The sequence below is a fragment of the Kogia breviceps genome, chromosome 9, assembly GCF_026419965.1.
Source record: "Kogia breviceps isolate mKogBre1 chromosome 9, mKogBre1 haplotype 1, whole genome shotgun sequence".
NCBI classification, from domain to species: Eukaryota; Metazoa; Chordata; class Mammalia; order Artiodactyla; family Physeteridae; genus Kogia; species Kogia breviceps.
Genome location: NC_081318.1, coordinates 22,066,628 through 22,079,254, shown reverse-complemented (window position 1 = coordinate 22,079,254; position 12,627 = coordinate 22,066,628). Strand labels below are relative to the sequence as shown.

General features: G+C 38.2%; 1 protein-coding gene across 4 annotated transcripts in view; it reads right to left on the bottom strand.

Annotated features, from left to right (window-relative positions):
* Nucleotides 1-12,627, bottom strand: part of COPG2 (COPI coat complex subunit gamma 2) — a 153,868-nt gene that overhangs the window by 116,363 nt on the left and 24,878 nt on the right. For all 4 annotated transcript variants that reach the window (XM_059074237.2, XM_067042158.1, XM_059074238.2 and 1 more), the window contains one exon: nucleotides 11,540-11,619. In XM_059074237.2, coding sequence (XP_058930220.1) covers nucleotides 11,540-11,619 — 80 coding nt within the window. The remainder of the gene's footprint in view (nucleotides 1-11,539; nucleotides 11,620-12,627) is intronic.

Below are 12,627 nucleotides of genomic sequence, written 5' to 3'. Positions count from 1 at the left end.
GAACTTGCAATTTGTTTAGCCCCCTTTTCAAGGAAACATTGGACATAATGCTCTTTCCAAATCTCTATACCCCAAAAGCCTCCATTTAACTTTTGCTTCATTTCACCTGGGTTAATATCTAGAAGTGAACGAACTGGATCTTATGGTAGGTTCATGTTTAACTTTTTAAGAAACTGCAAAATGTTTTCTAACATGATTTCACCACTTTACATTCCTACCAGAGATCCAATTCCTCCTCATCCTTAGCAATATTTGCTAAAGTCAGTCTATTTAATTTTTAGTCAATTGAAAGATGTATAGTGGTATCTCATTGTGGTTTTAAATTGAATTTCCCTAATGACTAACAAGGTTGAACATCTTTTCATTTGCTTTATTTGCCATGTATATATCTTCTTTAGTGGTGTCTGTTCACAGATTTTACACTTTTTTATTGTATTGTTTTCTCATTATTTAATTTTGAAAGCTCTTTATATGCCCTAGATACCAGTCCTTTATTATATATAATTTGTAAGTATTTTCTTCCAGTCTGTGGTTTGTCTTTTTGTTTTCTTTATGGATCAAGCTTTTGACGTTATATCTCAAAAATCTTTGCTTAATTCAAGGTCACAAGGATTTTTCCATATGTTTTCTTTTAGAGGTTTTCTAGCTTTAGGTTTTATATTTAGGTCCATAGACCTTAGAAGAAAAACAAAAAGCTACAGATTAAATCTTTCAGCTTTTTCATGTCTGAAATTGCTTTTATGCCAACTGTTTTTGAAAGCTACTTTTGCTGAACACAGAATTCTGGGTTAACAATTATGCTTTTTGTTTTCTTTCAGTACTACAAAGATGTAGTATCATTTCCCTTCAGCCTAAAACACTTCATTTAATATTTCCTTCAGAGTAGGTCTGCTGGTGACAAATACTCTTGATTTACCTTCATCTGAGGAAGTCTTTATTTCACTTTCACTCCTGAAAGATATTTTTTGTGGATACAGACTACTGGGTTGTCATTTCCTTTTGTTTCAGTACTTAAACAACGGTGTTCCACCATCTTCCGACATCTGTGTTTTCTGATGAGAAATCCACAGTATTTTTTCAAAATATTTATTTATTTGGTTGCACCAGGTCTTAGTTGCGGCAGGTGGACTCCTTAGTTGCAGCATGTGGGGTCCTTCACTGGGGCTCCAGGGCTCCTTCAGTTGAGGCTCACCGGCTCCTTAGTTGCAGCAGGAGAGCTCCTTAGTTGCAGCTACCCAGCTCTTTAGTTGCAGCACACAGGCTCCTTAGTTGTGGCATGCAAACTCAGCTGCAGCATGCGTGTGGGATCTAGTTCCCCGACCAGGGATCAAACCCAGGCCCCCTGCGTTGGAAGCGTGGAGTCTTATCCACTGTGCCACCAGGGAAGTCCTCCCACAGTATTTTAAACTGAAGTTTCCTTATATGTAATGAGTCATTTTTCTCAAACTGCTTTCAAGAGTTTTCCTTTATCTTTGGTTTTCAGCAGTTTCGTTACGATCTGGGTGTGGGTTCCTTTGACTTTATATTGCATATGCTTCACTGAGCTTCTTGAATCTGTAAAGTTATGTCTTTCCCCAAATTTGGAAGTTTTCAGCTATAATTTCTTCAAAAATTTTCAGCACCAATCCCTCTTTCCTCTTCTTCAGGGACTGCAATGACATGAATGTAAGAACCTTTGATACAGTCCCATGGGTCAGTGGGGCTGTTTATTTTTGGTTTCCATCTTTTTTCTTTATTCTTAGTTGGAATTATTTCTACTGAATTACTTTCAAGTTCACTAATGCTTTCATCTGACATCTCTATTCTACTATTGAGCCCAGCCAATGAATTTTATTTTGCATGTTGTACTTTGTCATTTCTAAAATTTTCAGTTGGTTCTTTTTTATATATATAGTTCTCTGAGAATTTCTACTCTTCTATTCATTTCAAGAGTGTTCACCTTTATGGAGCATGGTTGTATTAGCTGCTTTCAAGTCTTTAATAATCCCAACATCTAGGTAATAACAGGGCTGGCATCTATTGATTATCTTTTCCCTTGAGAACTGGTCAGACTTTCCTGGTTAACTCATTTTGGATTGTATCTGGAGATTCTGAATATTATGTCATGAGACTCTGAGTCCTGTTAAAAGCCTTGGAGGAATGCTGACTTTTGTTTTACCAAGCACTCAAGGCAGTTTCAGATCTCAAGTTCTGCGTGGCCTTCTGTGCATGTCATTTCTCTCACACTCTCTGGCTCTCAAGGACTCCTTTTCCCAGTTCTTCTCACCAGAAATATGAGATTCTCTCAGAGTTTTAGCTCCCTATGCTACTGCACAATTCTTTGGAAGCAAGACCTCAAGACAAAGAGATAAAAGAAGGAAGGAAAAAAAAATACAGCTGACCTGTGAACAATGCAGGGGTTAGGGGTGCCAACCCTCCACACACGTCGAAAATCTGAATATAACTTATATTCAGCTCTCCCTATACGTGGTTCCTCAGGATCCGTGTGTAAGTGGACCTGCAGAGCTCAAAACTCCTGTTGCAAGGGTCAACTGTAACGTGGATTTCCCCCCACTCTTCACATCCCAGGGGCCCGTTTTCTCAGAGACAGGTCTTATCTCAGGGTTTCAGGTGTCTGAAATACTGCTGTCATGTCATAGTAGTGTTCCACAACTAGGGCTGGTCTCAAGGCAGGACCAGAAAGTAAACAAAAAAACAATAACAAGCAAACAAGGATTCTCCCCCATGCTCTCCAGCTTTCAGGGGTCTTTTCTTTAACTTGTGCTCAGGCTAGAGAGATGGGCTTCTGCCTTTGTTGACTCCTCCCACTGTACAGTTCTCCAATTATCCTGCTCTTGGGTCAAACATGGGGTATAAAGAGGAAAAATAAACATGAAACTCACTGTTACCACACTGGTTATTCATTAATTACTGTTTCCTCTCCTCAAATTCACTGTTATTATTCAGTTTTCAAAGGCCTCAGGTAGTCACTTCCTGTACTTTTGTCCACAGGTTTTTGTTGTGATCATTGGGAGACATGGCCTGCTGTGGCCTTACTCCATCTTGGCTAGAATCAAAAGTCCGCTGACTTTCCCTTTTACTCATTGGTGTTCATTTCATTAGGCTTTGGAGAAAGGAGTTTTATGACTTGGCATCCTTTTCATGATTTTCTCTCAAAAGTTTTCCACAATTTCATTTTAAAAGAGAATAAGTATGAATCCAAGTAAATCAGGGCAGTCTGCTTATCAAATGGGCAGGAAAGAGGCAGGATACAGAAAGGTTTTTCAACTCCCATTAAACCCACAGTGATGGTTAATTTTCTGTGTCAACTTCACCAAGTTAAGGGATGCCCAGATAACCGGTAAAACATTATTTCTGGGTGTGTCTATGAGTGTGCTTCCAGAAGACTGGCATTTGAATCATTAAGCTGAGTAAAGATCACCCTCACCAATATGAATGGGCATCGTGTAATCCGTTAGGAGCCTGAATAGAATAAAAAGGCAGAGGAAGGGAGCATTTGCTCTCTGCTTGGGCTGGGACATCCATCTTCTCCTGCCCTGGGAAATTAGGACTCCTGGTTCCCAGGCCTTCAGGTCTGGTCTGGAACTACACCACTGGCTTTGCTGGGCCTCCAGTTTACAGAGAGCAGATTATGGGGCTTAGCCTCCATAACTGCGTGAGCCAATCCTTCATAGTAAATCTCTTTCTATATATCTATATATATCCTATTAGTTCTGTTGTCTGGAGAAACCCAACTGATACACCCATATTTCTCCACTTCTTCATATGTGTGAGTGCTGCCTTGAGATAGAGAAAGACAAATAATCCTTATGATTTCAGCCCCCTTAACTGAAGTGAGAAAATGGATTATCCTGTGCTTAATTCATGAAACAAACTTTTAATGTGTGTCTAATACATGCAAGGCACTTTTCTAAGAATTAATGATACAAAGTCATATATGATATAATTTTTGCTCTCAAGGAACTAACAGTACAGAGGGTAGAAAAACATGTAAACAAATCATTACAGCACAATGTACTAAACACTAGAATAGAGGTTAAAACAAAGTGTTATAACAACAGCAGAAGAGACAATGACTAATCTGTCAAGAACAGGAAAATCAATACGTAAAATGCTGTTTCAGCTTTGTGGAAAAGGAAATAGGATAAATGCAGGCACAGGGAGAAACATGTACAGTGATACAGGGTATCAAATAGCATGATGAGTTTGGGAAATGGCAAAAGCATTGATGTGAACCCCAGGGAACGCCAATATTTAGGGTGACAGGCAGAATAAAACAGCCACTTCTGTGGAAGAATAAAATGGAATAATCAGAGATGGGAGGAAATTCAGGACTATGGTTCTGAAAGCCAAAGACGGTAGAACTTCAGGGAGTGTTTAACCATATTGAAACTAAGAGAGAGGTCAATTAAAATACAGACTGAAAAATCAGCTTTGGGATTTTGTAATTAAGAGATTACTGGAAACTTCTGAGAGAGAAGTTTCACTACAGTGGTGGCTAAGTCAGATTAGAACAGTATCTCATTTCCTTTCTTGCTCTACACCAAGTCCTGGCAGACATAATGTCAGGGACAGCAGCACCATTCAAACAGAAAAGTTGTTTCAGGCTTGAATATTTCTTACCAAGTCTGTGGATGGTCTTAGCTTCTTGGTTCCCTCAGGAAGCTAAGTATTATCCTCCCCCTGCCCAAATCCTCACGTTATTGCCACAACTGATATCAAAACTGCCTGCCAGACAGCCGTTTCTACAGCCTCTTTATTTCTTCCTAAACCATGGCCTATGAACCGTTCATTTGATTTTCTGAGACTAGGGATGTAACTAATCACATATTGAAACCCATTCCCCCATGCTACTCCCCATGTGAGTGATGGGTCTTTCCTCAGGACTCATTTCCAGAATTCTAAGCAATCTTCAGATGCAGCTTTTCACTGATGAGTCTCATCAGACGGGGGTAGAACAGTATAACCAGATTGTCAATATACTTGACCATCCTTAAGCCACTAACTAAATCTCTTCATGTTTTTCTTTTTGTTAACTGAGTTGTAAATTTATATACAATAAAAATGCCAGCTTAAGTGTTCAGTTAGATGGCAACTGTGATCACTCATATAACCTTTACCCAAAATAAAATACTGAACACTTCCATCACCTCAGAAAGTTCTCTCATGCCCACTTCCAGTCAGTTTCCTCCAACGTACCAGACTTCTGGTTTCTGTCACAACTGAGTTTTGACTGGTCTTAGAATTTATATAAATAGAATCATCCAGCATGTATTCTTCTGTGTGTTTTCTTTTGTTCCAACGTATTATTTTAGGAATGTATCTGTGTTGTTGCTTGAAATAGCAATTTGTTCCTTGTTATTGCTGAGTAGTGATCCTCTGTATTAATATAACACAGTTGGTTTAACCATTCTCCTGTTGATGAACTTTTGGGTTGTTTCTGGTTTAGGGCTATCACAAAGCTGCGATGAAATTCTTATACAGTCTTTATTGTGGCCAAAGATTTTCATTTTCTTGGGTAAATACTTAGCAGTGGAATTACTGGTCACAGGGTAGGTATATGTTTAACTTTATAAGAAACTACCAAACTTTTTCTGTGGTGGTTGTATCATTCATTCTACATTCCCACCTACAATGTAGGAGAGCTTCGACTGTTCCATACACCACGTTCCATACTTGGTATTGGAGCAGTCTTGTTGATTTTGGTACTGTCAGGCTTTTCTATTTTAACCATTTTAGTGAGTATGAAAAGGTATTTCACTGAGGTTTCAATCTTCATTTCCTTGATGACTAATAATATTGAGAACATTTCCATGTGCTTATTGGCTATCTGTATATACTCTTTTGTGAAGTGTCTGCCTTCAGGTTTTCTCAATATCCATGATTTCTTACCATGCTAACACAATTGTCTATGTATGTAGAATGGTCATCTAATATATGTTTTCTATTCCTGCTATAACAAATGACCACAATTAGTGGCTTAAAACAACAAAAATGTATTTATTATCTTACAGTTAGTTCTATGGGTTAGAATTCCAACTTAGGTCTCACTGGGCTAAAATCATCATGTCAGCAGGGCTGCATCCATCTCATAGGCAAAATATATTCACCCCATCCCAAGATCCCCCCAAAATCAACACATTATAGCATCAACTCAAAGTCCAAAATCTCAGGACTTCCCTGGCAGTCCAGTGGTTAAGACTCCATCTTCCAATGCGCAGGTTCAATCCCTGGCTGGGGAGCTAAGATCCCACATGCCGTGTGGTGCAGTCAAAAAAAAAAAAAAAAGTCCAAAATCTCACCCAACTCAAAAGTCCCAATCTTATCATCAAAAATCATCTAAATCAGGGATGGGTGAGTTTGGGTATAATTTATCCTGAGGCAAAATTCCTCTCCATGCATGGACATGTGAAACTAAAAAACAAGTTCCCTGCTCTGAAACACAAAGATAACACATATAGACATTCCTGTTCAAAAAGAGAAAATGGAAGGATAAAAAAGAGTTACTGGTCCCAAGCAATTATGAAATCCAGCCAGGCAAACTGGAAGAGGTTTCAAGTCATGGCAGAATTCACTATGGTTCTCAGCTCTACCTTATGGGCCTCCACCCTCTGAGCCATCCTTCCTTTTTAAAAAGGGCAGCTTGTGTTTAAAGCTGAGGAGTCTTATCAGCCTGTCTCCTGCCTGTAGAATTTTGGGGCTCTGATAGCCTTCTTTCACTTCACCTCTCTGTTCCTTTCAGTCCAAGCTGGCAGTGTTTCTGCTGGTATAAGATTCTCAAGAGCCTCGCGGGACTACCATATACGTACAGAGATTCACTCCACTAGACAAGAGGCTCCTCCACAGATTTTGCCTAGATAATCCCATCTCTATTTTTGGCTTCTGCTTAGATGCTGAGGGAATCTATGAGTCACACCCTCCATCTCTCAGTGTTCTGAGTGAGTGAATACACTGACCTTTTAATCTTCCTGAGGTTTCAGGAAAAGGCTGTAGAGTAATTCTGATTTTTTCTCTAGAGAAGGCTTTCCCAACACACATCTCTTGATTTTAGCATCCTTTGCCATTTTGGTAGGCTGACAATTTCCAAAATCAACAACTCCTGGTTTATTTTTGTTTTTTGAGATGTAATTGACATACATTATATTAGTTTCAGGTGTGCGACATAATGATTTGGTATTTATCAAGATCTCCTGGTTCATGTTTAACAGGTCTCTCCTCAATTTATTACCCTACTCTCAAATTTTTCTACAAGTGGCAAAAAGAAACCAAGCCACACCTCAACATTCTGCTTGGAAATCTCAGTTAAATATCCAAATTCAGGGCTTCCCTGGTGGCGCAGCTGTTGAGAGTCCGCCTGCCGATGCAGGGGACACGGGTTCGTGCCGCGGAGCGGCTGGGCCCGTGAGCCATGGCCGCTGAGCCTGCGTGTCTGGAGCCTGTGCTCCGTGACGGGAGAGGCCACAACAGTGAGAGGCCCGCCTACACCCCCCGCAAAAAAAAAAAAAAAAAAAACAAAGAAAAACAAATATCCAAATTCATTGCTTACAAGCCCTGCTTTCCACCTAACTGCAGAATACAATGCCACTAAGCTTTCTGCCACAATATAACAAGGATCCCCTTCCCTCCAGTTTCTAATACCTTCTTCATTTTCTTCTAAGCCTTCACCAGCAACACCTTTAACGGCCATATTTCTATCAACAGTCTGTTCACAACGCTGTATGATAAATGTTTTCTCTATCCTGCTCACTTCCTTCTGAGTCTATCAGAGTCATTAACGCCCATATTTCTACCAGTTTGTTCAAGGCAGTGTAGGCTTTTTCTATCATGTTCCCCAAAACTCTTCCAGCACCTGCTCACTGCCCAATCACAAAGCCACTTCCACATTTTTAGGTATTTGTTACAGCAGCACCCCACTTCCAGGTACCAAAGTCTCTATTAGTTTTTTTTTTTTCTAGTTTTGAGATATGTGACATATAACATTGTGTAACTTTATGGTATACAATGTATTGATTTGATATACTTAAATACTGCAAAAATCTGTTAGTTTTCTACTTCTGCTGTAACAAATTACCACAAACTTAGAGGCTTAAGACAACATTCATTTCTTTACCTTACAGTTCTGTAAGGTGAGGTCCAACACAGGTCTCAATGGGCTAAAATCAAGGTGTCAGCAGCATGGCATTCCTCTTTGGAGGCTGTAGGAGTAAATCCATTTCCTTGCCTTTTCCAGCTTCTACACATCACCCATGTTCCTTGGCTTATAGCCCCCCCCTTCCACCACCTCCAAATCCAGCAACAACAGTGCATCCTTCTGAGCCGGCTTCCATCATCACATCTCTTTACTGACCCTTTTCTTCTGCCTCCCTCTTCTTTTAAGGACTCTTATCCTTATATTGGGCCCACCTGGATAATCCAGGATACTCTCCCTATCTGCTGATTAGCAACTTTAATTCCCCTTTGCCATGTAATGTAATATATTCACAGGTCCTAGGAATTAGGACAGGGTTATCTCGGGGGTGGAGGGGGCATTATTCTGCCTACTACATCTACTAATCACTTAAAACGAACAAGAAGCAAACCATAATTCAAAGCGGCCTAAGAGGACTCAGATGGAAGTATTAACAGCTAAACAAAGGAACGAAAAACCCTCAATCAACAGTTGATTAATCTATTTTTAATTTTTCCAATATTTAGTGAATCTAGCAATCTAAGTGAAGATTTTTTTGTTTTGTATTTGTGCCACACACTGTTAGCTGACTAATCCAGTACCCATTTTTAATACCCTCCCTTCTCCCAAGCCTGCCCCTTGGGCTATAAAAGCTATATACTCACTTTCCTGGCCTCCTAAGGTTAGTCATAACGCAGCTGTGCCAAATAAAATCTAAAAATTGCCTTGGGAAAAGCTTTTGCATACCTGATAAACGGGGCAGACAGTGCTGGCTCTCTCTGGCCCCCTTCCCGGTACCCCTCCCACCTTGAATGGTGCACTGCCAGTAATTCAGGCATCTTATTTTGCAATAATGTAAGGATGTCCCAAAGAATTTAAGAGACACCAGCCCTGACACTACTGAACTACTGAACCAACACCAGCTACTCTGTGCTTATTTTGTTTGTTACTATTTAATTCTGGCTTTGTATTATTTTCAGCTGAAAGCTTTACTAATATTATGAAACTACATTCAACGCAATTGCTGGTTAAACGTTAAGTACCCTCCTCCAAAATTTATTTTCTTGTACAAATACCAGATTCACTTGAATGAGTTATCATTAGTAACTATTAACTACAACTATATATTAATAACTGTTAATGACTATTTTCTAAATAACATTTGTTATATATCTTAGAACTCTGAATTATACATACTCATTCTAGGACATTTGGAAATTATCAGAAGTTTAAAGAAAATAAATAGCCACAATTCCAAACACTGAGAGATAACTTACTGGTAATATATCAGTGTATATCCAATCATATATTTTTATATACATACTTAGAATATTTTTAAAAGAGCCTACAGGGAATACACAGACTTGAATCCAACTTTCATTTAGCACTTTATTGAAGACTTTTCCATATCATTAAAGGTGTCTCAAAAATATATTCAAAAAATTAAAATATTTCATAATATGACTATAACATGATTAATTAGATCATTTTTAACAATGTCAGACATTCAAGTTGTTTATTCCTTTTTGCTAGTGTAAACAGTGTTGCAATAAGCATCATTGTATATAAGTAGTTCTGTGCTATCTCTTTTTGTTTTCTGTGGATAATTCCATAGATGTGGAATTACTGCATCAAAGGGAAAAACCCTTGCAAACATTCAACAAATGCTGCCACACTGCTTTCTAAAAGAACTGAATCAATTTATTATTCTACCTCCTGTATACAAGAATATCAATATCTCTTACAAGTATTGACTGCCTTTTTTCTTTTTTGCCAATTTGATTGGCAAAATATTATAATTTTTCAAAATTTATAAAGAACTCATAAACTCAAAGCAATAAAACAATCTGATTTAAAATGGGCAGATGTGAACAGACATTTTTCCAAAGAAGACATACAGATGGCCAACAAGTACATGAGAAGATGCTCTACATCATTAATCATCAGGAAAATGTAAATCAAAACCACAATGAGCTATCACCTCACACCTGTTAGAATGGCTACTATCAAAAAGATAGAAACAGGGGCTTCCCTGGTGGCGCAGTGGTTGAGAGTCCACCTGCCGATGCAGGCGACACGGGTTCGTGCCCCGGTCTGGGAAGATCCCACGTGCCACAGAGCAGCTGGGCCCGTGAGCCATGGACACTGGGCCTGCGCGTCCGGAGCCTGTGCTCCGCAACAGGAGAGGCCACAATAGTGAGAGGCTCGTGTACCACACACACACAAAAAAACCATAGAAACAGCAAGTGTTGTTTAGGACATGAAGAAAAGAACCCTCTGCACTGCTGGTGGGAATGTAAACAGGTACAGCCACTATGGAAAACAGTATGGAGGTTCTTCAAAATATTAAAATAGAACTACCATGTGATTCAGCAATTCCATTTCTGGGTATTTATCTGAAGAAAACATTAATTCAAAAAGATATATGCACTCCCATGTTCACTGCAGCATTATTTACATTAGCCAAGATATGGAAATAACCTAAGTGTCCATCAACAGATGAATGGATAAAGAAATTGTGGTACATATATGCACTGGAATATTATTCGGCCATTAAAAAAGAATGAAATCTTGACATTTGTGACAACATGTATGGACCTTGAGAGCATTATGCTAAGTGTAATAAGTCGGACAGAGAGAGACAAATACCATATGATCTCTCTTATATGTGGAATCTAAATAAATAAATACATACATAAAACCAGGCTCATAGGTACATAGATACAGAGATCAGATTAGTGGTTTCCCAGAGGCAGGGACTGGGGGGGAGTGGGAGAAATGGGGGAGTTGTTATGGGGTTGTTGTTTTTTTTAGTTTGAAAATTGAATTTAAAAAGCACAAAAAAAAACAACATAATATTGTAACTCATTCTTGAATTTTTAATTACATTTTTTGGTTACTAGTGAGAATGACTAAAGATATTTAGATTCTTTATATTGATTATTTTATGAAGTATCACTTGGATTTTTATGAAGTATAAGAGTTCTTTATATATTACAGATGTTAGCCTTTTGATGTGCTTGTTATATTTTTTTCATAAATCAACTATACTCTAATATAAAATAAAATTTTTAAAATATTTTATTTCAATGTATCATTTACTTTTTAGTTTTGTTTATATATTTTTATGACATTTTAAAATGTAATCAAATCTATTAGTATTATCCTTTGTGACTTCTTTCTCAGCTTTATTAGACAGAGATGGTTTTCACATGACAACCACATTTTAGAAAAGAATACTTTAAGACATTATGTTCTTTTAAATTCCTACTGGCTTTCTTACAGTCAATAAGTAAAATTAACAGAAAAAGAACACCAAATACTGCACTAAATATGTAAGTATCACATCCTAGGTTTTAACTATTCACATACCTGCTTGTGACAATTATGACATCCTCAGAGATGGTAGCCATTTCTTTGATAGTAAGGTAGCACATTCTTCTCAATGTTTGCTGAAAAATTATTTATAAAAGGCAACAGGTTATTCATAAGGAAATGGTTTTTTAAACCGTTTGAAGTGAGGACCCCAAGTAAATATATTTAGAAAGCTATTCTTAAAATGATTCTCATCTACCCAAAAAGTCCTTTTAAAAGTGCCTGGATGAGGGGACTTCCTTGGAGGTCCAGCAGTTAAGACTCCTCACTCCCAATGCAGGGGCCTGGGTTTAATCCCTGGTCAGGGAACTACGATCCTGCATGCTGCAAGGCATGGCCAAAAAAAAAATAAAGAAAAAAAAGGCCTGGATGAGAAAATATTCAAAATTCTAGTATTTCCTAAACACAAGTAATTGATGCACTAAGGGTAGAAAACACCTAGATGAAAATTCAAAAATTCAGTTAATTACATGGGTCTTTATACAGAAAGACCCAAACTGTGACTCTGACAATGTGAATCCAAAGACAGGTTTTTCAAAGTGCTAAAGTCTTGTCCTAGAAAATGTTATTTTAAAAATTCTTTAAAAATATATACAGAGAGACAAGCAGACTCTGTGTTTTCCTCAGTTCAGCATATTTTTCCTTAAGGTATTTGTGGTTGTACAACTACTATTTTCAATTATCAAGATTTCTAGATGGATACCTGGATCCAAAAGAAGTGTTAAATAAACTTTCACCCACACTTTCTCCTCACCTGGATCTCCGATTTTATTCATAAACACTCATACTCAATGCTCAAAGCCTTGGTTCCTCTAGCCTGTCTAGCCTCATTCTCTACCAAGTAACTTCAAATTTCTTATAAGTAGTGAAACTCAAATACATCACACCCAGCTCCAGAGTCCAAGCTGTACAAAGGATCTGTTGGAAACTACTGAGCCCATTAAGGAACAGGCAGAACAGAGTGAGGATTCTCATGGTGATTAAACACAGAAAAAAATCACCCCAGAATGAGAAAGGCAGCATGGGGCAGATAATGAGGCATATCACATACATATGAAGCTACAATGAGAAGAAAGCAAAAAAAA